Below are 27,412 nucleotides of genomic sequence, written 5' to 3'. Positions count from 1 at the left end.
TCTCTTGTCTCTACTCACGTCTCCATATCCCAGTGTTTATTTCCTTCCCACGCACCCATCGCAGTGGTCTCTGTTAGTGAGAGATCTGCATGTGTCACTATGTCCCCTCCTTTCCCTTTGTAGTTCAGGCTGGCCTTGAACTCACTAGGAAGCCCAGAACTCACAGTGATCCTCCTGCCTCATCTCCCAAGTGCTGGGATGGCAGGCGTGCGCCACCACATTCGGCTGGCATCCCCTTTGACCCTGTCCTGGCCGTCACAGTGGCTGGGCACTGTTAGAACAAATGCCCGAGTGAAACTCTGGGTCTCTCCCGAGGCAGCTTCTGTTAGACTTCAGTTCCGTGAGGGCCTGGGACAGTGCATGTGAAGTGCTTGGGAAATACTTGCTGAGGTAACAGGGGCACTTGAAAAGCAGCCCTCTGCTTTCCATGGGCTAGAATTTGCAGGAAATGTGCCTTCCACACAGATCGTGAGAGCTCTCCGGCTGGTGGGTAGAGGGCGGCAGAGAAGAAAAGAAGCAAAGAGCTGGTGGCTGATTCTAAATTTGTAGAAAGGAAGACCAAAGGGCCCCATGTAAGCTCCACACCCTCTCCACTGGGCTCTGTGAAAACGGATTTGCAGTCCCCGCACTTTGGGAGACTAAGGCAAGAGAGCTACAAGTTCAGCTCCCGCCAGGGCAACTTGGTGAGATCCTGTCTCAAAACACTTAAAAAAAGGATAGGGATGTCAGTGTGAAGTCCTGGATCAAGCCCTAGTGCTGCAGAGAGAGAGGAAGGTGGGAGGAAGGAAGGAGGAAAGAAAATATAAGGGAGGGGCGAGAAGGAAGGCATAGGGGATAGAAGGGAGAGAGGGAAGGAGGAGGGAGGTGGGGAAGGGAGGGAGGTGGGGAAGGGAGGGAGGGAGGGAGGGACAAATGAAAGAAAGATTCACTCAGTAGTGCAGGGTCTCTAAGTGGAGGCTGGGAAGGAAAGCCATGCACAGTTTCACCTACCAGGGGTCTTCAACAGGATACAAAACGCAAAACGTCCACCTCGCCGGTCGTGGTGGTACACGCCTGTAATCCTAGCGCTTGGGAGGCTGAGGCAGAGGGATCACTTGGAGTTTGAGGCCAGCCTGGGCTATATAGTGAGCTCAAGGCCAGTGTGAACTGCATAGCGAAACCCTGTCTCAAAAGGACAAAAAAAAAAAAACCCTCCGCCTCTCACATCCTGCTGCTGAGCTTCACTGAGGCGCTGCACGAGGCCACAGCACTTCTTCCCGCCCGCTTCCCATGGGGCCTGACCCCATCACTGCCCGTCGGTCCCACAGGGCAGACATACTGATATGGCCAGCTTTGGAGAACATAATCTGCCATAATGTACAGCGCCAAAAATATTAATATGCTTAGACTTATTGGTCCCAGGACAAATTATTCAGGGAATTATTCAACAGAAAAGGGAAGTTATGCCTTCAGATGTTTATTGCGCATTTGTTTATTTGTCCATTTAGCTAATAAATATTGACTGAAGCACTTTTCTAGGGGCTAGGAATACAAAAAAGATTTAAAATAGACTTATTTCCTTCAGATAATTTCCAGTGTATAACTACTATCAGCAGAACCCATACTAATGTCCAGTGTAAAATGGTTAATAAATTTTAGCACCCTAATTGCGAGATGCGACATTGAGATGCCATAATAAGATGCCAGTAGACTTGTTCTGACCTCTCTTTAAAATTCCTACAACTTGGAAAAGACTCTGTAGGTTGAGGGGGAAATGCTCGGTAGACATGAAAACAAATCAAAGTTGTGGGTCCACTGTGATTACAGTTATGTAAAAATACGCATGCTGATCACCAGTATCTAGAACAGAAAATCCAAATGTGAACTCACTTGTTGGAGTGGGAATATGGATCATAGTCTTTCTCTTTTCAATTTTTTGAAGTATCTTTCAGTGTTACATATTTTTTAATGTAAAGACTGGAGGGAAAGGAGTGTAAATAAAAATTTTATACCTCAAAGGAGGAGAAAGATCTGCAGAGTGAGAAATTGATGGGAGACACTCCTTTAGTCCAGTGGTTTAAAATGGTGGTGGAGCTGGGCATGGTGGCGCACACCTGTAATCCCAGCACTTGGGAGGCTAAGGCAGGAGGATCAAAAGTTTGAGCCCTGCATGAGGAATTTAGCAATTTATAAGATCCTGTCTTGCAGGGCGTAGTGGCTCATGCTTGTAATCCCAGCACTCGGGAGGCTGAAACAGGAGGATTGTTGTGAGTTTGAGGCCAGCCTGGGCTACAAAGTGAGCTCAAGGCCAGCCTGAACTGCATAGCAAGACCCTGTCTCAAAAAGACAATCAATCAATCAATCAATAAATAAATAAATAAAAAGGCCTTGTCTCAAAATAAAAAGTAAAAAAGCACTAGGAAAGTAGCTTAGTGTGAAGGTCCTAGGTTCAATCCCTAGTACCATAAATGAGAAGGAAGAGGAGGAAGAAGAGGAAGAGGAGGAGAAGAAAAGGGAGAGGAAGGAGGAAGAGAGGAGGAAAAGGTCAGGTATGGTGCATATGCCTATAAACCCAGCAATCTGAGAAGCTGAGGCAGGAGGGTCAAAACCTTATCTCAGAGCTGGGCATGGTGGCACAGGCCTGTAATCCCAGCACTTGGGAGGCTGAGGCAGGAGGATCCTTGCAAGTTCAAGGCCAGCCTGGGCTACAAAGTGAGCTCAAGGTCAACCTGAACTGCATAGAGAGACCCTGTCTCAAAAAGACAAACAAACAAAAAAATGGTTAAAAAAACAACACTCCAGTGTTATGGTTTAGTGAACTTACTCTGCTCTGTAGAGAACAGTTAAACCTGGTGCTTTGAAATGTTTCTCCAAGATTAAACATGATTTTTAGGTATTACTTTTAAGTTATATTTTGCTTTTGGTATAGCCAAATATTCACTTGTTTTTCAGAGTTCCTGATACTTTCAGAAAAATCAAAATAAACTTGTCCCCCACAAAAGGAAAGTGAGCTAGAATGGTGGCAGACATTTCCATGTATGTCCTGTTGGCCAGCACTTCATCACACAGACATATAGCTGCAAGGGAGTCTGGCTAATAATCCCAGCACAGTGGGAGGGTGGTGGGTATCAGACCGGCAGTCTGCCATGAGGGGAGAGTCCTAAAGGATTGCAGAGCCAGAGCTGGGCCTGATTCCAGGAACAGTGACTGCTGTGGATGTACACTCATCAGTCCCCTATCAAGCACTTCCTTGACTGGCTGGCTGTGTCCTTTCCATGGGGACTGGAAATGAAGAAATATCCAGCACTTCTATAATCCTGAAGTCTCCTTTACAGAGCCCAAGAAGGCCTGGAGCAACTGAGCTCTGCTGACATCACCTCGGTGCCGGCATCAGAGGCATCTCTGCCAGGAGCTGGCCCATTTCTCCTTTTTTCCCCATCAGGCCATTTCCATGGTGCTGGGTCACAAGGCTCATGGGACACGCCAGGACCTCCCATTGCCTACTCGGGTCAGACTGTTCTAGTTTCTGGTCAAAGTGGAGACAGGGCTGCTCTGTTGTTTTCTTCCTTGAAGGGAAGTCAGGGGAGTCCTTGCAGTGGCTTGAGAAGAGACAGCTTGACCACTTGCTCCCCAGACACCTCCAGGCTAGGCGTGCTGGGTGGCCGGAGAGGGTTCCTGATGACAGACTGCCTTCCAGGTGCAGCACTCTGCTGAGGGTGGCCCTGGAAGGAGGTGGGGGCTGCGCAGCAGGCTGAGGGGCCGCGGGGTGGGTGGAGCAGAGGCAGCAGCAAGGACAGATGAATGTGCCGCAGGGAGCCAGGGTGGGTAGGTGAGCTATCAGATGGGTACACTTTTCTGCAGGGGCGGCATGCTGTGCGAAAAGCCAGGGAGAGGGAGCAATTGGCAAGCTGCACGTGAGTCACACATCCCGTTCATGGGCAGCCTCGGGCACTGTAGGCCCTCCTGGGTCCAACTCCACTCCAGGCCACATAGTAGAGCCTGGAGCAGGGCCAACGCTCCTGAGGGGCCTCTCCAGGACGAGCCAGGAGCCTGGCTTCTCAGCCACCTGCTCCTGGCTGGCATCCAGAGCCTTCTGCTGGCTCCACTTGTGGGCCTTGCTGGCCTCCACAGCTCCTGAGTAGCCCGACAGCAAGACGAGCAGCTCCCTCGGCCCCATTCTCCCACCCTGCGGTCCCCTGTGCGCACACGCTGAGGCCTCTGGACTCCAGGCAGCTCCCTGCAGGGAAAGGCGCCTTTTTTTGACTCACCTGAGGAGTCTGACTCATGGTGGCCCCAGCCAGAGGAGCCCTAAAGCAACTACGGCCACACCAGCATGGCTGTGCCTGCTTTTCTGGTGACGTCAGACTGATGATCCCACCCTTGCATGACATGGGGAGTTACAGGCAGAAGAAACCAGCTGGTTTTCTTTCTTAATTTTTATTAGTACAGGACATGTTTGCAGTATGTTCCTTGTGTGGAGTTGGCAGGTGTACATAACACGTTATTTTTTTTTCATCCCCCTCCATGTCTTGATTCCCTCCCCCTTTGAGAACAACTTGCCTATTGTCTTTTACTTTTGCTTTTATTTATACTTTGGTTTTCTCATATAAGAGAAATCATGTGATATTTAAAATTTTGTGTCTGATTTTTTTCATTTAACATCGTAAGGTGCATCCCTTTTCCTACAAATGCCTCAAGTTTATCCTATCCTTCTTTGTACTTCTCAGAGTAGTAGACCATTGTGTACAAACACACTTTCTTTATCCATTCATCTGTTGGTGGACATATAGGCTGTTTCCAAGATTTAGCTATTGCAAGTTCTGCCGCTGTAAACATGGGTATGAATGCATCACTGTAATACGGTGTCTTTACCTCTTTCAGGGACACACTGTACCTAGAAGGAGAATACTGGGTCAGGTAGAGTTTCCAGTTTTAGTTTTTGAATCTCCACACCGATTTCCATACTAGTTTTACTAGTTTACATTCCCACGCACAATGATGTGGAGGGCTCCTCTTTCCCGCCAGCCTCACCAGATGATTTTTATACCCCAAGGTGGGCTCGAGAGCTGCCAGAAGACTGCAGGTCCCCTCGTCCTGCACTCTTGGCACATTATCTGTCCATTTTGTTTTTGAGGTTGGGTCTCACTGAGTTGTCCAGGCTGCGCTTCAGTTTGAGATCTTCCTGCCTCAACCTCCCAGGGTGCCGGGAATGAAGCGTGTGCCACCACGCCCACCCGGCTCTTGACACAGTTTTCAGAGCTGACTGCTCCTCTCTGTCCTGTCCCCATGTCACCCACCTCAGCATTCCACTGAGTTCTGGTCAAGGGCCCTGGAAGGGGTGGGTGGGGACCGTGGCAGGCAGAGTGATGGTGGGGAGAGGTAGTCCACCCTGAGGGACACACCAGCACTTCTCGGGAGTGTCCCCCGGGGGAGCTCCTGTCCCTGCTTTTCCCTGGGAGGCCATGGGTGCCCCTGCTAGGTGTGACCCCCAGCCGCAGCAACAGCCCGGCAGCTTGTGCCTCCGCTCTGCGTGTCCGCCTGGTGTGGTGCTGTTGGCCCCTCTCCCGCCAGGAGCAGCTCGGGTGCACTGCGGAGGGACCACAAGGAGCCAGAGGCCACTCCAACCTCAGCTGCCCCAGGAGAGGGACCCAGGGAGGCCTTGCTGCACCTCTGTCCGACCTCGAGGAGGGGCCAGCGGGCAGGGAGGTCCTTCTCTGCCTCTGCCACGGGCTGAGTGAACACGGTTCCGGGGCCTGGCCGCTTTCACCTCCGGCTGATCACTCTCCCTCCGCACACACATCTCTCAGTTGGAAATTGAGATCAATAAATCTTGGCAGGGAAGCGGAGGGAACAATAGCAAGGAACAGGGCTTTGGGAGGCGGAGGGATGCAGAGGGCACCCAGGTAGCGCTGTGTGGGTGACAGACGCAGCTGCCTGCATCAGGATGAGACATCTCTGTCGCAGACCCAGGCCACAGACTGGGCTCCGGGTGTACTGGGTGTGTGTGGGTGTATGTGGGATGTGTGTTTCTGGTGTATGGGATGAGGTATAGGTGGGTGCTGTGGGGTGTGTGGTCTGTGGGGATAGTGTGTGGTTTCTGGGGGGTTGTGTGGTGTGTGGCTTAGAATATGCATGGTGTGGTATGGTCTGTGGTGTCATTTGTGGGATGTCTGTGGTGTGTGGGGGACACAAGGTGTGTGTTTGTGTGGTGCTGGGTGCAGAGTGCGCTGCCTGTGGCAGGAATCTTAAAGAGATGGGAAACCTCCCCATTTATTTTACCTCTCTCAAGCTGCTACAGGGAAAGGTCTTGGTTTGATTTCCTGACTGTGGCTCCAGGGTGATTTGCAGCCCCTCTTACTGTGGAACCAGCTGTGGGCCTCGTGTGAGCTGCGGGTTTGGGCTCCTCTTTGCTGACCCCTACCTCATCGCCAAAGCCAGCTGAGCGCACAAGCAGCGTCCTGACCCAGGGGTGGGGCCACCTTCACTTCGGCAGCAGACATTTCCCCAGGTCACTGTTGTCCTTGCACACTAACCTTCTCCAGGTCACCTTGTCACACTGCCTTCTTTTGCAACCTGAAGGTTTAAGTCATGAATACTGCCACTGCTTGGTCTTGTTCTCGGCCATTTTGTGAGCAAATGTGTTCCCTACCAACTTCTGAAATATCCCTGAGAGCAGACAGGTTTCCTGTTTCCCTGTGTTTCCTTTTTGTTCCCCAGTGTCTGATGTGGGTTCCTGTTTGTTTTGGTGGTGGCCCCAGAACCCAGGACCTCTCTTGTGCTAAGTGCACACTCCACCCGAGCCACACCCTCAGCCCCTGAGCAGGGTTATACACAGCCCATGCTAAGCTGCTTGCTGCAATGCTTCGGTGACAAGGTGGAGCCCAGACAGACCCTCTGAGCTGAGTGGGAGGCCCTGGAGTTCCTGCCTGCCTCCCCGCACAGGTCCGGGCTCAGAGCTCTCAGGTCAGCAACCCCAGTAACAAGAACCTGAGTCTTTTTTAATTCTTTGAGAAAAATGTAAAGAGCAACACAAAGAATACTTTTGTACCTACTACTCTGATTTGTGTCTATATAATTTTTTTCGTCTCTTCTTTCCTTTCCTCCTCTTCCCCACTTTACATAAATTCTGCCCTAAGCCTGTGCTTAAAAAAGTTTTTTTAAACCAGGCACGGTGAGCACACTTGTAATCCCAGCACTCAGAAAGCTGAGGCAGGAAGATCACTATGAGCTTGAGACCAGCCTGAACTACACATAGAGTTCAAAGTCAGGCTGAACTACAAAGCGAGACCCTGTCCTAAAAAAAAAAAAAAAAAAAAAAAAAACCCAAAATTTTAAATTAAAAATGCAATTAAAGACACATTAAGCATCAAGAACACCAGCACCCAAGTCCTGACTTCCCACGATGGCCGACTGTATCAGTTTCCTATGGCTGCAAAGACAAAGCACCATAAGATGGGCAGCTTAAACAACGCAAGTTTGAAGAACTCAAAATCAAAGCATCAGCAGCGCTGGTTTGCTGAGGAGAATCTGTCCCACGCTTCTCTCCTGGCTTCCCGTGGCTTTCGGGCCTCTCTGTATCTCCTTGACTGGCCGATATATTCCCCGAACTCCACCTGCACCTGCATGTGTATGTCCAAATCACCCTTTTATAAGGACATCATACTGGACTAGGGCTCATCCCAATCACTTTAACCTCACTACCTCTGTAGAGACCCTATTTCCAAAGAAGATCCTGTTTTGGTGCTTCAGGATCTTTTTTGCGGGGGACACCATTCAGCCCACAGTACCACTGAAGACATGGCCAGCCACTGACATGCGGCAACCAGGTCAGTGCCGTGTGGTTATGAACTGGGCCGCGTCTAAACAGCCAGCCCGGGCAGCGCGACTGCGCCTCGGTATGGAGCGGTAACCGGGAACTCCCCAAGTGCCTGCAATCTGCACCTGGGCCCGCTGTCACAGCAGCCTGTTCACGCGAGCACACAGCTTGGTTAGACGCATTCTCCAGGTGTTGCAGGACAATTCAACATGTGGCAGGTGAGCGTTTGCTCTGCAGGCACAGGTGAGCTGCCACCAGTCACATCCGATGGTTCTCTGGAGACTTGGGGGCTGCAGCAGCTTTGGAGCTCTTACTTTGTCCCTGTGCAGTAAGCGTGGGCCAGACACTCCACTGGGGTTATCCCAGCAAGGACCTAGGCCTAAAACAAATCTGCATCTCACATGGCCATTTGTTTTCTCTCTAGAGACCCTTTGCGCATTGCTGAAAGCCAATTAATTATTTCAGACACCATGATTACATGGACACAGTGATTAATCTGATAATCCTTTTTATGAAATTACCTCTGAAATGTTAACTTTTCATCTTTTTTTTTTTTTGTCTTTTTGAGACAGGGTCTCACTGTGCAGTTCAGTCTGGTCGTGAGCTCACTTTGTAGCCCAGGCTGGTCTCAAACTCGCAAGGATCCTCCTGCCTCAGCCTCCCGGATGCTGGGATTACCGGCGTGTACCACCACACCCAGCTAACTTTTCATCTTTTGAAATTCACTGTGCAAATTAGTTTTAAGATTACCATCTTTTGGCTCTGTCGATCTTTATAGCACCCTCCCCCCAGAAGCAATAAAAACTGTCCTGAATTTATCAGGTAGGTCAGTCAGGAAAGAGGCAGGCAGACAGGAAATTTCAGGTGACCCTGCTCCAAGTGGGGCTTGGGCTGATGGAATTGTTAGAACCTGCTGTGGCTGGTAAGATGCAGTGGGGACAGTCACCGCCCCAGGAAGCAGTGGGGCACACAGAACCCTGGGGTGCTGATATCAGGGATCCCTGTGAGAAATGGGTCACCATGGCTCTGAAAGGGGGTCTTTTCCCCCTTCAAATCTCCACCAGTGAGTGCACAGGGCGGGGCCTCTCCCAGCACATCCCACTTGGCTCGGACAAGAGACCTGCCTCACTGCACCAACACCTCACAGTCCCCAAGAGTCCTCGGCACAGGCCAGGGGCAGGGAGCACACCTGAGCTGTCGCTTTCCACTCTGCTGTGTCCAACAGGCAGGGCGCTGGACCGCAGGCTGGCTTTACAGACGGGGTCACCTAGAAGGATTCTTAAAGCTGGCTGGGGCTACCAAGCCTGGAAGGTACAGCAGGAGCCACTTGCACTCTTGTGAAAGCTGGTGTCTTTTTACTTTGGAGTAACCCTGCGTGACTGATCAGGAGCATGTTGCATCTATTCGCAGCCAGTCTTAGGTGGCAGCACAGCTCCCGTGCGTTTGGAAACCGGGGAAGGACACAGCCCACACAGCTGTGGCCCCACAAACCCATGCAGCGGCGCGTACTGAGCACCGGCTGTGTGCCAGGCTCTGGGGAGGACGGAGAACACGGGAACAAGGCGGAGATGCCTCCCGCCTTCACGTACTTGCATTCTGAGTCAGGAAGCAAGCCGATCAGGAAGTGCGAAGGGCATGTGCGTGTGTGGGGTGATAGAATTTAAAATCAAAGCGTCGAGGAAGGCTGGGTGGCCTCATAGTGACACTCTTGCCCTCATTTGGCCTCACTGAGATAACAATGAACAAAGAACAAAAGGCAAGGGACGGGCCAGGTGGATGCAGGAGGCCCCTTCAAGGCCGAGGGAGGCGCCAGTGCCCAGGCCCAAGCCTGTCACGGGGCCCGGGTCCCTGGGGCTGTGAGTCCCACCTCTGTGGCTGCCCCTTGGCTAAACTGCCATGGAAGAGTTTTCTGGCAAAAGCCAGCCAGGCATGGGTTTTGCACTCTTCTTGTGAAAGCTGGTGTCTTTTTACTTTGGAGGAACCCTGTGTGACTGATCAGGAGCATGTTACATCTATTTGCAGCCAGTCTTAGGTGGCAGCACAGGTCTCTCAGGCATGGGAGCTTCTGAGAGCCCTGGCATTTGCTTTCTGCTCCCTAGGTTGATGGTTGCATTTTTGGTAAGACCTCAGCCACAGGAGGGCCTCCTGTTCCGGTGCCCACCTCACCCCGGGCTCCAGAACCACCCCACTGGGTACACCGCCCTGAGTCCTTCCTCCCCACAGCTTTCCAGCCCTTTCATCCCCACAAGTCACACACAGCCCTCTGGGTTGCCATGGAAACAGCATTCTTTCCTCCTCCCCACTCTGTTTACCTTGGCCAGGGACTGCGGCAGAAACCAGCCTGTCAGAAACCAGCCTGTCGCAGAAGGAAAGGTGGGCGGGGGCGAGCAAGGAGGGAGGAAGCCCGCCCCAAACCAGATCATTCTGGTTCAGTGTGCCACCCCCTCACCCCACAGGCTTGGCCGCTGCTGGGGCACCTAGTGGGGCTACGGAGGAGCAGGAGCGAGGGGGACTTGGGCCAGAGCAGCGTTAGTAGAGAAGGTCCGAGCCTGCGTGCCCCTAAGGGACCAGTGGGTCTCAGGTCCCGCAGCCAGGAAAGCCCTGGCTAGGACAGCAGGCAGGGTCGCCCTGGGACACCTTCCAGGACGTCACCCTCAGGGTATTGGACATTTGCTGTGATCTGCAGGTGCCACACCACAAACCCCGCACAGGCCATGATAAGGGGGCTGAACGCTCCCCCCACTCCCCACCACCGGCCCACAGAGGCCTCCCCAAGCCTGCACCACTGCTGTGTCCGGTGACAATGGGCCCGCAGGGTCTTTCCGTGCAGCCCTTGGCTTAAAGCTTCCCACCATGCTTAGGCTGTGAGCCCAGCATTCATCCAGCTGTCTGCAAGCTGGCACCGCCCTCTGTTCTCGCTTCCCATGCCTCTTCCCGGGGGCCCCTGGGTCCCCTTGGAAGGCACCAGAAGCCAGATGTTGTTCCTGGAAATGGGTGCAGCGCGCTCTCTCGCCCCTTCCTAGCCCACCCCCCACACACACTGGCTCAGTTCTTAGAGGCTCCTGGTTACATGCCTCTTCCTCCATTGCTCCGTCTGATCCCTCGCCTTTGCCTTTCTGGATGGAAGCGCCTCAAAGGCAGGGCTACGCCCCGCACCTCGGGTACAGCACTGGACAGTTACTGGGTGCTTAGAGAACAGGGCCCCACACCTGCTAAGGGCAGCAGAGAAGCCACCCAGGACGCACCTCGGTGCTGTCTTAGCCGGGGAGCACCAGGCCATCGTGCTACAGCCTGAACACCAGGCCTCTCTGCTCCTCAGCGATGTGGTCAGTGGTCAGTAGTGGTGCTTTGGGGACCCAGCGCCTGCTTCCACTACAGCCTCCCCACCTATCCCTGGGCATCACTGCACACCCAAGCGCGCCCCTCAGGTCCCATCTTTAAGGGTCCTCAGCCAGGCTGGCCATGCAGGTGCAGTGGGAACGAGAGTTCTTTCAAACAAGACCTCAAAGGAATGCTGTCTGGGCAGGCACCTTCTTCCGGGCTTGCAGGGTCTGGAAACTCCGTTAGCAAAGCACTTACCTTGGTTGGCCTTGGCCTACCAATCTATGAAATGGGCTAAGATCTCCAGGCTTATCAGGCTTAGGTTCCAGTACAGGTTTGCTGAGGAGAAAATGCTGAGCTACACGGCAGGCTGACAGGGCAGAGGCTGGGCTCCTGGCATGGTGGGTTCAGGTTAGAGGGAAGCCAGCAGATTAGTCTTGGGCTCCCTAGCATGCAGGCAGCTCTGAGCAGCCTCCACGCCCTTGATTCTTGGGAACCACAGCGCTGTGGGCTGTGCAGGATGAACGTGGACAGAGGCTGACACCTGAGCCATAAGCTGAGCGTGGCTGTCTCATGGGGAGGTCCTGGTAAAAAGAGGCCAGAGGCACCAGGTATCTGGATGGCCTGGGTCTCCTTCGTTGCAGTCTGAAGTAAATGTGTGCTCACTTAGAGGGGTTAGGGGTACATTCTTGTGTTTTCTGAGCCCCAGAAGCCAGGCAGCTTTCGACAGAAAGTTCAAAAAGGATAAACCGATAACCAGTCTGTGCCCTCTGAAGACTAATGCCAGCAGTTCCCTCCTTGTGGCCATTTGCAGTACTGCTCTAAACTTTCTGGCCTGGTGTGGGGGTCCCAAAATTGGACAGAGCTCCTGGGTGTCTCTGGCCTTTTCTCCACACTAGTGCTGGGCTGGAGGGCCTACTGCCCTTCCTTCCTGTAGGGGCTGCTGAGCTCCTGCAGAGGAGCTGAGAGAAGCAGCTCCCTTGGCAGAGCTGGGCCCATGGAGGATGAGCAGGTCTGTGGGGCCTGCTTGTCGTGCACTCAGGAACCTCTTCCTCCTACCAGGATATGGAGTATATGAAAGAAAAACTTGTCCCTAAAAAATCTTCTTGCTTGATTTTACGAATGGAAAGGTTGGCAAGGAACAGGCTTTGGGCAACAGGATAAAACCACACTTAAAACTTGATAGATGGTATTTTTTTTTAAAAAAGCTCCTCTTCCATTTTTTCCTACCACCAGCCTCTAGGACTCAAAGATTCCCAAATGCCAGCCAGGCAGCATCTGAATCAGTGAGGAACTTCACTAGTACTCTCCTCATAGCCTTTGAATCCCCAGCCCTTTACAGCCAGACTTAGAGGACAGCAAATTTATTTTATGGTGCTAGGATGAACTCAGGGCCTCACACACGCCAGGCAAGTGCTCTAAGACAGCTTTTCCATCAGCCCCGGGACAGGATTATCATGGACTGAGCTGAGAGTGGACCTCTGCTCTCCCAATCCCTCAGGTCATTTTCTTCTACAACTGCACTAACAAGTGGCCACTAGCCATGTAAGGCTATTTACATTTATGAAATTAAAATTAAGTCAGCTTCACAGTTTGGTTCCTAAGACATGCTGGCCCCCGCTGACGTGGTCAGTGGCCACATATGGATAGTGGCTGCCATCGTGCAGTACATATAGGCCATTTCCATCAGTGCAGAAAGCTCTGCTGGTCTAGGACCTGGGACTTGCATCTGAAGGTAAGATGGATGGCTTTACCAGCTTCCTCTCCCCTCAAGCAGTGACTGCATGCACTTGTGCTATTCAGTTACAGTAGCTTAGTACCTGCACTTTGACAAAACAGAATTTATAAGTGTAACAGGAAGAATAACACTACCTAAGCCACTGAAACTGACCTACACTTTAGAAGAGGTGAGGGAAATAAACCAAAGGAAAGAAGACTGCTCTGGATATGTGTCAGCTATTAACCCTATTTAAGATGGGCAGAAACTGTTTCTCTTTGTCCTTACAGATTTACATTGTAGGATCTAAATTTGTGTTCTTAGAAGAATCATGTGATCCAGTTGTTGTCCAATGGAAACACTGACAAGAAAGAAGCACAAGTGCAACTGTGGAAGGGAGACCTCAGAAGGGAGCAGACTTGGGGTGCCCTTGCCTATATGGACTTCACAGACGTGGGGCGGTATACTGCTGGGAGGGCAGTCGGATGGGAATTGGCACAAGGGAGGCATCTGGAAGACCAAGGCAGGCGTAGCTCCCCGAAGGACCCCACAAAGGGCGCAGCTCCCACTACGCCTTTTCCCTTAGATGGCAAAGTCCTATGACTCTACGTACTTTTGAATTCCCTGTAGCTCCTCTAACGCTTCAGGGAAGTGTAGACAAGCCCATACAAACTTGTCCAGCAGAGAGTGTGGCCTGCCCCACAGCTGCTCCCTTGCTGATGCCCTTATGGAAGAAACAGCCATGTGTCCCCAGGTTCCAGATGGCAGACAGAAGAACCCACAGTGGGGCTGGGGTGGAAGGCGGATGTCTCACAATATCACGGAGAAAGGCTGAACCTGGGGGTGGCGCTGATGCTTATGTCAAATAGGAAAGCTCACGTACACACACATTATTGTCAGACAAGCAAGGTGGCCTTGAACAAAATAGATTTGAATAAGATTTATTGATCAGATTGTTTTAGAAAACCAACAGCAAAACACTGACAAGGTACATAAATACAGATTGGACGTTTCAGAGTAAATTCACTATATTTCCTACGTGCTTGTAGGAAACCAAAGAAGGTGGAAAAGCTGTCCTGATCATATGGCATGCACACCAGACTGCAAAAGGACTTCCACACTATTGAACAGGACTGTGGCAAATAGCTTTAAAGTAAGGCAAGCATTGTGTGTGGCCTCAGCATACCCTGCGGAAAGAGCGCAGCCTGGGTTCACCCCTCAGAGACGCGTCCTAGAGAGAGGCCCTGGCTCTCCCAGCGGCTTGCCACTGCAGCTGCCGTCACAGGGAGGTGCCTGTGTGTCCCTGTGCAGCTCTGTGCATGGCAGGGACCTTACAGTCAGCATGCTTTCTGATGCCTCCTTTATATTCTAGATGTGTAACTAGGAAAACAGCAGTCACTACCGCTTGGTGAAACGGGCTTTCCCTCAGAAAACTGCCCCTGACTCACCCTGTACACTGACTAAGCAGGGCCAGGAAAGAATTTCTCACAAGTTTTAAAAACTTAAAAACATGAAATTTACACCAAAAAGATGGTATCACTTTTGAAGCACGACTTAGAACTTCTGTTTATAACACCAGACAAGGGAAGGTCGCTCTCCACGAAGTCTCACGACCTTAGAAGGGAAATGCCACTGCTGGGCATGATCTGGTGGTGGCACATCGAGGCTGCAGAACTCCACGGGGCCTTCCTCAGGCCCTGTCAACATCCCGAGAGTTCCAGAGTACTCAGGGAACCAATGCAATTGGAATTAATGGTGACCACTTTTTGGAACTTATGGTCATAAGGCCATAAACCATCCTCTACCCTGGAGCTCAAAGCCAGAAAAATGAAAGGAAAAGAAAAAGAAAAAGGAAAATGGCTTTTTGTGCTACATCAGACTGCTGGCCCGTAGAGAGTGCCACTCTAAACATCTATAAGAACACATAAAAACAAAGTAGTTTTTTAGGGTATATAGACCAACACAGTCACAGAGAATAATCCAGGCTTTCCTATATGCCAGGCTACAGGACTGGAGAGAGTATCACGAAGGGAAAAAACAAAACAGCCAGGATTTGTTAAGAGTCAAAGAAATGTGTTGAAATGGTGGGATCCCCATGCCTGTCACATGCAGCCTGTTCTTCCCACAGGTGCTAAGAGCTCTCTGGTGGTTCCGGGGAGCCAGCATAGGACTTGGCAGGAGATGGTGCCGAAGACCGACACCTAAACTCAGGGCTATCACCTGTGGCTCCGCAAGGCAGTGCCAACAGTCATCACACGGACCAAGTACAGCAAAGTGGGCTGTGCATATGTTTGCTGGTTGCTAGCCCCTCTGTGAGGTCCCCTTTTCCAATTCCTCATCCCACTGAGAAGGAAGTGGTCATGGGAAAGGGACTGAGTGGAAAAAGAAATGTAAATGGGTCAAATGTTTGACAGAAAATTGGAAACATTAATTATCTATGGATTTCAGTTATCTGTGCTTTACTGTTGCCACTCTGGGTACCCAAAAGTCATGGTCAAAACACCTTTTAAAAACGCTAATATGTTCATTTTCATACTTTAAAATCTAGCTATGTGATGGATGTGATTGGCGTAGAGCAAATTTGTTCATCATACCATTGGGGCCCTGAAAAAAGATTCTGCCAGTGGAAGGGATTTTATTTGGCCCCTGGAAAATGATTAAAATCTCAATCTAGTCTATATCAGTTTATAGCATGTTCAGGGTATGGAAAATACTTTATAAAGTGAGGAAAGCATCATCTGCATCATTTCACAAGGTATTACAGTCCCAGATAAGTTAGTATATATGAGAGAACTGACAGCACTAAATACTAGGTTTTGATTCTCCACTTAGGAAATGCCTTACAAGTGGACTTCCTTGTTCCTGGGCAGGACATCCACTGACGTACTGCACAGGTAACTGGAGAAAAATCTCAACTCTAACAAGCCCAAGGAACAGTAAGTCTCTATGAACTGGACTAAGAAAACATGGACTTGAAAATCCAGCCTTGCCAAGAGCCAGGTGATTGCACTGAGAATTCTTGTCGTAACTTTACCCTAAAATAGTAAGCTGGCTTCCTCAAGACAGATACAAAAAAGGCTAGCTGCTTCATAGTCACAGCCCCTACATAATTTGTATATATCCATATGTATTTCTATATATTGCACTTTAGTTTCCAGGACCGCAGGAAGAGGGGAGCTCTGCGGAGAGGCAGAGAAGCAGCCAGTGTAACCTTTCCTACACCAAGTAACAGCATAACTTGTTTTCAAGTGCTGGCTAGAGATACACTAAAGTGCCTGGAGACCTTCCTAAGAAAGTCCAGTCACCCTTATTTGAGTCCTTAGACACAGCCTTGTTTGGTATTGAAAACAGGTACATATAAGGGGCTCTACCATACTCCCACGCTGGTTGTACCACATCATTTTCTAGTGTTATGAGAAGACACATTAGACCAAGGATATGTTCTTTTCTGAAAATGTCACACACAAGGTCTTTGATACCAGGCCTCCAGCATCTACCTCAAAGGAGACTGCCTTCAGAAGGCTTTTAAAAAAGATGCCAGCAAGCATGGACTGACTCAGAACCCTGTCTCCAGTTTTCTGCGTAGCACAGACAGAGACCTGGTCGTGTCCCAAGGACCTATGGAAACTTAAGCATAGAGGCTAAGCATTCAGTCTTTGGTCCCTATGTATTTCAATGGCAAAAATCCTTTTGCTGCCCTAAATAGCAGCACTTGTTTAGTTTGGGATATAATTCCACCAAATATCCAGAGAGCAGGATGGAGTCACAGCTGGCTCTGTTTTGAACAGGTGGGGCTGCTCTGACTGGCTTGCCTAGCAGAGGGTGGTAAAAGGTTAAATGCCAGAGGATTGGGAACAGGAAGCCGTAGGGGGATGCAACCCCTGGGGAGCTGCTCTCTTTCTTGCATCTCCCTCACACTCCTCACCCCCTAGAAAGAACCCAAACTCACAGATGAGTTCTTAGAAGGCTTTGCAGAACACATGCTCTATGAAGTCAATCCAACACGAATGGGACAGAATAAGGCCTAGAAGTTAGGAGTCCAAGTCTAGAAAACTGGTTTTCTCTTCCCCAGAACTAAACACCAGATGGTAACTTTTTAGCCATAACTCAAAGGTATTTCAGATCCACACATCAGCCAAAGAGATCCCTTCTGGGGTAAATGAAAAACGAAGTTTAAAAGCTGGGTGAAAAAGAGGCACTTAAAGGAAAAATGTGTCCCAAATCTCCCATGTGGGTGTCCTATAATGGAGGGACTGCAGGAGCGTCAGCACGTGCTCCTTCGGCACCTTGAGAGCGCCTGCAGATGCCCACGTGCTCACAGAGCCTCCTGCACAACTCCAGCAGCATGATGGCAAAGCAAGTAAAAACATAGGTCATTTTTAGAATTAACAAAACAGAACCAAAATTTCACACACACACACACACACACACACACACACAAATGATATTTAGTTTCATTCCTTCCTTGTGCTAGTTTTTAAATGACACTTGGTTCATTACGAAGGATGACCTGTGGCTTTTCTCTCAAGACCTTTTATCCAACTACTAGACAAGTACAGCACCCTGCGCAACGAAGCAGACAGCAAAAGAGGCAACAAGCTAAGGCGTAATCATCGGCCACCTGCCAGAGAAAATGGCAGGGACATGAGAGATTAGGACGGAAACAAGTCTCAGAAGGAAATGGCCAATGTGACAGTCAAAGCAGAAGCCAAGTTAGCACGTGCAAAGGGCACAGGTGCTTCCTGTCCCGCTCTCCCCTTTTCGGCCTTCACACTGCACTTTTAGGTCTACAATTCCCCATGAAGAATTCAAAGAAATATTTAAAACCTTAATAATAAGCATCAAAGAATTTAAAAACTGCCCAGAAAGAACTCTGACAACCATAAGATTTTCAGTTTAAAACTTTTTTGACAACTGTTAAGTTTCTCAATTTAAAAATAACACAAAGACTCTTGACTATGACACACACTTCTTTTGAGAAGCCAACTCTCTCCACTGCTGGTACTGTAAAGAGGAGAAAAGAAATCACTAACCAAGAGTTGCTGAGCTACTTCACTTTCCTCCAAAGCCAAAGGATAGGTTTAGGTACCGATGCAGCAAGATGTCAACTACTGCTGCCATTACAGCCTGCTACTCAGACACATCTTGAAAACACCAAGTTAAACACCCAGGTTTAAGGACAACCTGCACAACTAGAAAGGTTAGCCTTTCATTCTCTCCTCCAAACTACTTCTTATACCTGTTGCTGGACTTTTGTTGTTTTGTTTTGTCTTTTTGAGACCGGGTCTCACTATGCAGTTCAGGCTGGCCTTGAGCTCACTTTGTAGCCCAGGCTGGTTTCAAACTCCCAATGATCCTCCTACCTCAGCCTCCTGAGTGCTGGGATTACAGGCATGCACCACCACGCCAGGCTGGATTTTTAAATTTCATCTTTGCTGATAATGATATTTTAATTTGTGGAGCACTGACTGACATGGTCAGTATGTTCAGAATTCCTTTTTAAAAACTTAATCTTATCTTGATTCTTAAAACTAATAAGGTACTTTCTGGCTTTCCCTCAACGCTATCAAGTAAAAGGGAACATGTGAATAAGAATGTGAGTGTGTACTGGGACAGGAGGGAAAGAAGCAAAGAAAAAAGCTCACGGGAAAGTGATGTCCATAAACTTAAAAAAACAATTTACAGAAAGGCATCTGATGTATTTTCTGAATAAGGCCTTGATCAGGGTACCAATCCTCTTTGTAGCACATTCTACACTGCCCATAAATAAAGAAGTCTCTTAAATTAACATTTCCAGTATGAATGACAGTCCAGAAATCCTCATTTCAAGCGCTCGATGAGTCCCTGTGTTAGTCCAAGGTGCAGAAGCTGTGTTCGAGAGAGGTTTGCTAGGTTGGGGAAGGCAGCGAGCAGCTTCTCCCATGCCAGTTCCAGCAGGCTAGGAACCACCAGCCAGATCTTAAACAATGACCCAGTCCGTTTGTTTTCGTGGATGTTCACCACTCCTCCATGAATGTACATGCAACCAGCCTATGAACAAACAGCAGTCAAAAGAGGACACATTCAAACAGGACAGAAAGATATCAAGGCTGAAGCCTCAGCAAGAAAAGGAAAGGAAAAAAAAGCATAGGAGACTTAATCAAGATGAGATCTCAGACTGGGGATGATGTAGTTTAGTGGTAATGTGCTTGCCCAGCATGCACAAGGGTCTTGGTTCAACCCCCAACTCCAGAAGAATTTGTCACTGATCCCCACATATGCAGAGATCAAGAGAGTTTAAATAATAAATAGGTTACTAAGAAAAACTACAGTTTGTTTTTTACTTTAACAACAAACAACTTTACTTTCTATTCACTAACATTAACCTTAGACTATATTAAGTATCCAAAATGTCAAGCACTGGGAACACACAGATGAAAATAAAGGCCTTTACAGTGGTATCTTCAATAATATGGTGTCAAAGGTAAAGCTATTCTGCTCTGCCAGGAAACACCTTTGATATAACTGTTAGGGCCTAAAATGTTACATGTAGTGTTTGTTTTATATTTATGCTTTCTTCTAATTTGGATACAGTGGCATTTTCCTCGCCTTTTCTCTGAGGAAGAAATAGCTTCAATAGGAAGTTATACAAACACATTCTTTTTTTTTTTTTTTTTTTTTTTCTTTTTGAGACAAGGTCTCGCTATGCACTTTAGGCTGGCCTTGAGCTCATTTTGTAGGCCAGGCTGGTCTCGAATTCGCAACAATCCTCCTGCCTCAGCCTCCCAAGTGCTGGGATTACAGGTGTGCGCCACCACACCTGGCCCTAAAAACACATTCTGAAACCAAGGTTTGCCAATATCAGCATCTTTTTTTTTTGCTAGTATCTCTAAAAAAAATTGCTTATCATCTACAACTATGTAAAGAAGACATGAAAATAAAAACTTACTGGTGTAACAGCTGCACAGTGAAAATAAACTGGCTCTGGCATGGTAGCAGGGAGTTTTACCCATTGGAAAGTCTGCAGATTCAACTTCCAAATATCTCCCAGGATCACTTCTCCATTATAGCCCCCACAAATAAATACATCTGTCAAGAAAAAAGAAAGCCAAGATCACACAACAGAGAAGAGCCAAAGCTACAGCATGCCTTATAGTAATAGATTACATGGCTAGCTGATAGTTAAGTGGATTGTACTATCAGAGAGAGGACTTCTGCTACGTGGTCTTTAGTGCTACTGGCTTGTCTCTCAATAGAACTGGGACACCAAGTCCGAGTCTACTGGGACTACAGATGCAAGCCTGTAAGGAGGCTCCAGGTCAAGCTTTTCAAATTCAAATACTTCTAGGATTCAAGCACAGAAAGGGAATGAACAAAAGGACCTATGGGAAATAAACAGGAGCCCCAGGGGAAACAAGCTCTGAAAGGGGGGTTGGTTATGTAGCTCCAGCACTAGTAGTAAGTACTATGGAGGGATGTAGGGGAGCAAGTGCCGGATCTTCCTTTTTTTATTTCTGAGACAGGGTCTCACTGTGTAGTTCAGGCTGGCATTGAACTCATGGTAATCCTCCTGCCTCAGCTTCCTAAATGCTGGGATTATAAGCATACACTACCACACCCGGCCCTCATTTTTTCTTTTTTTCATTTTTTCAAGAGAAGTTGAAAATTTGGATGCAGGGGTTGGGGACTGAAACCAGGGCCACTCAACCATTGAGCCACATCTTCAGTCCTTTTTATTTTCAGACAAAGTCTTGCCAAGGTCCTCAGGCTGGGCTTGAATTTATGATCCTCCTGCCTCAACCTCCCAAGCAGCTGAGATTACAGGTGTGTGCCACCATGTTCAGCAAACATTTTAAGGATTGGTTACTAATTCAAAAAAACAATACAGGGCTAGGGATATAGCTCAGTGGCATAAGCACCTGCCTGGCAAGCGCAAGGTCGTGAGTTTGATCCCCAGCACCGCAAAAAACAACCCAAAAAAACAAAAAACAAAAAAAACCAATACACACAGGATCCAAACATAACACACCTACCGACCACCAGTTTTCAAACTCTTATTTTAATCAGTGTCCTGGAAGGAGCATTTTTGTGCCTACAGAGATAATTGTCCTCAATGTAGACATTTAACCTAAGGAGAAACCCTCACTGCGGTGTGTAGTTCAGGGGAACAAAAAAGGGTTTTCCAGGCTTTCTTCAGCGGAAAGAAGGCATTCTGACGCTGCATTTGACCTGGACAGCTCTTTGTCAGGGACACAATTTTCCAAAAAGGAAAGGTAGATGTTTTTGTTTTTGTAAAATCAGTTGTAAACAGTCAATGTGTAACAAAGGCTATGTGAGCCTTCAAACTAAATGGCCAGAACTAATGCTAAATGCTACTTGTATGGTGGTTGGCCTGAAAGAATCAAGTGAGTAAGTGTCTTAATTCAGGTCTAGATCAAGTTTAAGCTAATATTTAATTAAACTATAAAATGCCTCAGAAACTTCATAAACTAGGATTCACAGAAAACTTGAAAATACAGTTCCATTGTCAGAGGGGCAAAGCTAAACAATGCTACTGTCTACAAATCTTATCCAAAAAGCAGTATGATGAAACGCCCATGTGTACTAGAGATGGCAGAATAATCCAAGTTAAATTTCAACTATGCTGCCAAAAGGAGAGTCTATAAAACTCATTTATATACACCTTTCTCCTAGAGAAAAAAATGTAAGGAGATGTGGAAAACTATAAAATAGCTGGTTATTCAAAGAAGAGCTATTCGAAGAAATCATTTATCACACTTAGGTCAGTAGTAACCACTGCTGCTTTCTGAAGCCATCCAATGCCTTTTTGCTCTTGTAATACAGCCAAAAAAGTAAGCTCAGAGTTCTGTTTGACATCAGAGAGCAGAATCAACTTTATGAAATAATACTCTGGAGTTATCACAGTTTTAATAAAACATCCATTGAGGTCTGTACTGTATAAGCAGTGACCATTACTAGTATTACAATATAATCACAGACATCTCTTGAGGTCAGCTGTTAAAAGATCAGAGGTACAACACAAGGTTACTTATCACTAATTTTTGAATTGTTTTATAACTAAAGGCATCCAGACACTAAACTAGTTTACATTATGGAAACTGGCAAGAGATGCATAACTTTAGCTTTTCCTTTAAGGTTAACTTTTAAGACTTTCCCCAAAGTTATACATCTCTTTCAAGGCATAATCATTAGAAAATAAATCATTCTCAGCAGATACAATTACAGAAATGGAATCAAAATGTCATTTAGAATCTTTACCATTTTTTATTTGAACACAACTGTGACATCTTCTGGCCGCAGGAAAACCTGCCAAACACATAAACATAAAAATTCCATTATTTACAGAAAGATGAGTAATGACATTGATATGACACAGTGAATGATATACTATGAGTAACTCAAAATAAGCCTTTTGTTGCATTAAATAAAACTTGAGGACTGGGGATATAGCTCAGCGGCACAGTGCCAGCCTGGCAAGCACAAGGTCCTGAGTCTGATTCCTGGTACAAAAAACCAAACCAAAACACAACAAAACTTGACTAATCCTGCCAATCCTTCCTTATTTTAAAATCATCAGAAGTCATCTCATCATAGAGTACAATGCGAAGGTGTCAGGAAAACAAAACATAGTCAGGGGCACAGGGCCTACCAGTGACTTCCTCAAGCCCTTTATCCACGAGAGCCTCGCGAGGTCTTAATTTAAACTCCTGTCTCTCATCCCACTCATATTTCCCCACTCCTGCCACAGAATTCAACAATCCCTATCAAAATTCTCTTTGCTCAGTTGCTGAAGCATAATAACTGGTATAAAGAATGTAAGTAATTTCTAATACCAGTTCAACAGATGCTTTATTTGCCATATAATTCAAGAGAGTTACTTTTTCCCCTCCCCAAACAAAGGTATAAAATATGCTAAAGACAAATGAATGAATACTTTTAATTTACCTATTTTTTCATGGGGTTTTGTTGCAATTTCCTCCCAGGCATTTGTTTCAAGGTTGTATGCATGGATCTTGGGGAAAAACAGAACATATATACAGATAAATAATTATAATTTTAGTTAGCCTGAAAATGAATTTTTAAAAATAGACTATTTTTAGGAGCAGTTTTAGAAAAGCTGAGCAGAAGATACAGAGATTTCCCATACAGAAAACTGGACTTTTAATGCCAACTTGCAAATATACATTCTCAGTTGAAAAATCCTTCTGTTTATCCTTTGCTTTTCTCTGATCATCTTAATTATAACGAAAAGCAAACATTGAACGAGTAGCTGCACATATGATAGCAATTTTTAAAATTCATCAAAAAATAAAGAGAAAGTTTGAATGAGAAGCAGAAGTACATGTGATGCTTGTGTGCTGCTCTACCTTTTCTCAGTGAATGTGTATCATTTTTATAATTGAAAAAGCAAGCACTGATAAGGAAACACAGGAATGCAGTTTTGACAAAACTTAAGACCATTAAGGTTCCAAGCAGACCAGGAGCTCTGTAGCCTAATCTAGATTTCCCCCGAGACATCTGACCATGACATTTTAGAAACACCACAGGGATAGATGAATAAAAGGCCTGCAGCTTTCTAAAGTTAGGGACATGCAGCCCTCAACATGCCTATTCTTCTTAGATACACAACACTGACGATGAGATGAATGTGACATTCTGGAAACTGGCTCCAATTTTAGTCTGTTGCTCCATTCAAGCTGCTCCCCCTTCCTCCTAGTCACTTTCCTCACCCAGCATGCGGACATAATTTTCACACAACAGTTTCAACGTGTGATAAATACAGCTGTCAACTAGAAAGCTTATCAGGGGGGCAGAATTCAACTTTATATTACAAAAAGCGACTACAAAAATATTGATGAGGAAGCTGCTCAAAAATTAAAATACCTAAAACAACAGACTTATCTTGCTTAGTATGATATACACCTCTGTCTATACTCGCTCTTCCTTTTTTCTTCTTTTAATATACCTTGTTTAAGGAATAAGCTGTCCAGGAAGTACCACCTCCCAAGATGTAAATCCTCTGCCCATCGTGCGCGATTTCATGTCTGTACCTGAAATGTGCAGTAAAATAGTGTTTCTAATTAAGTGAAAAATGACCTACTTAAGACTTAGCTGTATTAGTTTATTACATCACTTTATAACAATAAATTATTAGAAATAACCTGTTTGGCAATGGTAAATCAGTTAAATGTATTCTAGAACATACATAAAATGGATTACTACACAATAAGAATGCAGGCATAGAGGATGGTTAATATAATGACTTTTTTTTATGTCATTAACCAAAAATTAGTTACACAAAAAATTTTTTGTTACACAAAAAACAGGCAATAATGTCATTAAAAACTTATAGAAACACAAAATGCACAGAAAATGACCACAAGGATATCATCTAAATGTTAACTCGGTTTATCTTTTTGAGTTTACATTTTCTAAAAATGTTTTTCATTTTGCTTATTTGTATTTTCTAAATTTTTTAATAATTTTTTTGCAATAACTTTGTATAAGGGGGAAATTATTACAGAGTTTTAAAAAGTGAGTGAGGTCATGAGTTTGAATCCCAGTATCAAAAAAAATAAAATTAAATTAAAAAATAAAAAGTGAGGCAGCTCTGATTAATTAGAGATCCTAAACTATGAGTTTTCAAATTAAAATACCTATTTGGCAGTAAATTATGCCACATAGGACTGTGAATATAATATGAACACCCATCAGAGCTCTTATACAGGAAGTCTAGCTAGAAGTTGAAACAATTTATAATATGTCCATAAAATAACTTAAAGAATGCAACTATGTGAAAATGCTTTTAAAACAATCTATTTCCTTCTTTCTCTAAAGGCTCCAGTGCTGATAAAACAAATTACATCAGAATCATTCTAGTAACAGCCCATTTCCCAAGTCTTCCCATAGTAGTTCTGCAACGATCAGCCCACTAACACACTGCAATATAGATATATTGTGTAGGTGCTGCCATTTGTTGAAAGTCACAATGAATTAGACTAAACAGGAAATAAAAAAAATATTTACTGTCTTTGCTTTTAAACTGGAGGGAAAACAATTTCAAGTTTCTGAGTAAATTTAAGTCTAAAAAGAAGCAACTATTATTAGAAAAAAAAGTGAATGATCTAAGCCAGTTATGGTGGCATACACTTATAATGCCAGCTCTGGGAGGCCGAGGCAGGAAGACTGAAAGTTTGAGCCCAGGCTAGATAACTGAGTGCTTCAATGAGAGCCTATCTCAAACTAAACATTTTTGCGGGGGGTACCTGGAATTGAACTCAGGACCATGGCCGGGCATGGTGGTGCACACCTGTAATCCCAGCACTTGGGAGGCTGAGGCAGGAGGATCATTGTGAGTTCGAGACCAGCCTGGGCTACAAAGTGAGCTCAAGGCCAGCCTGAGCTGCATATCGAGACCCTGTCTCAAAAAGACAAAACAAAAACAAAAACAAAAACCAACTCAGGACCCTGTGCTTGCATCATGCCACTGAGCTATATCCCTGGCCCCATACTAAACATTTTTTTCAAAAGGCTTGGGATATAACTCAAGGTGAAGGCCATGGGTTCAATCCCAAGTACCAAAAAAAGAAAGTGAAAGGCTTAGGTCTCCTAACAGAAGGCAACTAGAGAGAATTATGTGCTATGATTGGATCGATCCCCTTCAAAGGACCCACCTCTAAACACATGAGTTTTTGAAAGTGATTCAGTCATTAGGGATCTAACTTGATAAACAGATTAATCCACTGATGGGATTTATAACTTGATGGCATTACTGGAAGGGGATGAAGACTTAGGAGGGGGCCTAACTGAAGAGAGTACAGCAGGGGGCATGACCCTGGAGAAGATAGCTTTTTCCCAGCCTCTTCTTCTCTGGCTCCTTCCCTCTGTCTCTGCTTCCCGGCTGCCATAAAGTGAGTAGCGTTCCTCCTCCATGTCCTTCCGTCATGATGTTCTGCCTCACCAAAGGCCTCACGCAACTAAGACAGCAAACCATGAACTGAAATCTCTGAAACCATGAGCTAAAACTTTCTTCCCTTAAGCTATTTATATCAGATATTTTGTCATAGCAAAGAAAAGTTGAAACACTACATAATGCTAGACTATTTAAAGACCTAAAAAGAAATGACCTTTCCTTCCACCCACCCACCCATCCACCTTTCCATTCATCCTTCCTTCTATCCAATCAACATTCATTGATCACCACTATGAACTTTAGTTTTAACTGCTAACACTCAGCTGTGTGTGGTGACACACACCTGTAATCCTAGCATACAGGAGGCTGCGGCAGGAGGATCTTTGCGAGTTCGAGACCAACCTAGGCTACAAAGTGAGCTCAAGGCCCGGCTGAACTGCACAGTGAGACCCTGTCTCAAAAAGACAGAAAAAAAAAAAAGCTAACACTCATTTCTCCTTCAAAGTGTTACTAGCAAAAGACATAAAAAGGTTTTACCACTGGTTTCTTCTTCAAAGTGTTACTAACTTCCTAACACAGAAAGACTAAAAAGTTTAAGAGGAAATAACATGAAAAAATTCCATAGTTTAGGAGAAAATACCATTTTCTCACCAGAAAACCTTTCTTTTCTGCTGATCATAATCTAACAGCCAATAAGTTATTTTAACTGTGGTCAAAGGGCTTTCTTCATCTTGCCAATGTTCTGCATGTAGTCAACTTTCAGCAAGAAAGACAGACTATGCTTTCATGCTAGGAGCTCACCTTTCCTCTGGGAGGTCACAGGACAGGTTGTTGGGTTTCAGCTGTGTCCATTCTCTGGTATTGAGATCTAACTTGTGCAAGTCTGTGCTGTAAATGTAGCCAGTTGTCCCTCCAAAAACATAAAGGGACCCGTTGATGATGGCCATGGCCTGGGTAACAAAGGAAGGCAAACAAGAATGACTCAATGTCATTTGATGAAATATAAACATTAAACGCCTCCAAATCAGGTTTTATGAAATTCTCTTCTTTTTAACCTCTTAAAATATCAGATGCTAGTCGGGTGTGGTAGCTCACACCTGTAATCCCAATACTTTGGAGGCTGAGGCAGGAGAATCACTGCAAGTTCAAGGCCACCTCAGCTACATAGTGAATTCAAGGCCAGCCTGAACTGCATAGTGAGACTCTGTCTCAAAAAACCAAACAACAACAACAAAAAAATCATAAAGCAGGGTGTCAGGGTACACATATGTAGTCCAAGCTATTCCAAAGGCTGAGGAGGTATTGAGTACAAGCAATATAGCAAGGTAAAGACTCAAAAAAATAAATAAAATAAAATAAAATAAAATAAAATACCAGACACCTAGGGGATGAAAGACTCTCGAAGAACCTGGAGGTTACCTTGTAAAGGACAGCTTTATAAGTTCTACCTAGACACGAAGGGGTTGGTTGATTCTTCGAGGTCCTAGCCAATATCATAGATCATGGACATTACCAAGTCCACTGAAAGCTGCTTTTTCCCCTAAACAGTCTAAAGAAAAATGCTCTCAAGCAGCAGCAGCAGCTACGGAAATAAACCACCAGAGTCCTGTAAGTAGGAAGTCAAGTTGGCTGTTTAGGATGTTGACATTTTTTAGCAGACTCTTTT

The 27,412-nt window shown here is 46.3% G+C and overlaps 1 protein-coding gene across 3 annotated transcripts in view; it reads right to left on the bottom strand.

Moving 5' to 3' along the window:
* Klhdc10 (kelch domain containing 10) overlaps positions 1–27,412 on the bottom strand; it is an 82,472-nt gene that overhangs the window by 7,790 nt on the left and 47,270 nt on the right. For 2 of the 3 annotated variants that reach the window (XM_005402420.2, XM_005402421.2), the window contains 6 exons: positions 26,548–26,696; positions 23,800–23,884; positions 22,779–22,845; positions 22,092–22,139; positions 19,762–19,901; positions 18,495–18,863 (listed from right to left, as the gene is read on the bottom strand). In XM_005402420.2, the coding sequence (XP_005402477.1) occupies positions 18,654–18,863; positions 19,762–19,901; positions 22,092–22,139; positions 22,779–22,845; positions 23,800–23,884; positions 26,548–26,696 (699 nt within the window). In that variant the 3' untranslated portion in view covers positions 18,495–18,653. Of the gene's footprint in view, positions 1–18,494; positions 18,864–19,761; positions 19,902–22,091; positions 22,140–22,778; positions 22,846–23,799; positions 23,885–26,547; positions 26,697–27,412 lie in introns of those variants that run through there. The other variant, XM_013503269.1, reaches the window with a different exon arrangement.

The sequence above is a fragment of the Chinchilla lanigera genome, unplaced genomic scaffold (genome assembly GCF_000276665.1).
Source record: "Chinchilla lanigera isolate Chin_1 unplaced genomic scaffold, ChiLan1.0 scaffold00078, whole genome shotgun sequence".
Taxonomy (NCBI): Eukaryota; Metazoa; Chordata; class Mammalia; order Rodentia; family Chinchillidae; genus Chinchilla; species Chinchilla lanigera.
This window is presented reverse-complemented; position numbering and strand designations above follow the sequence as displayed.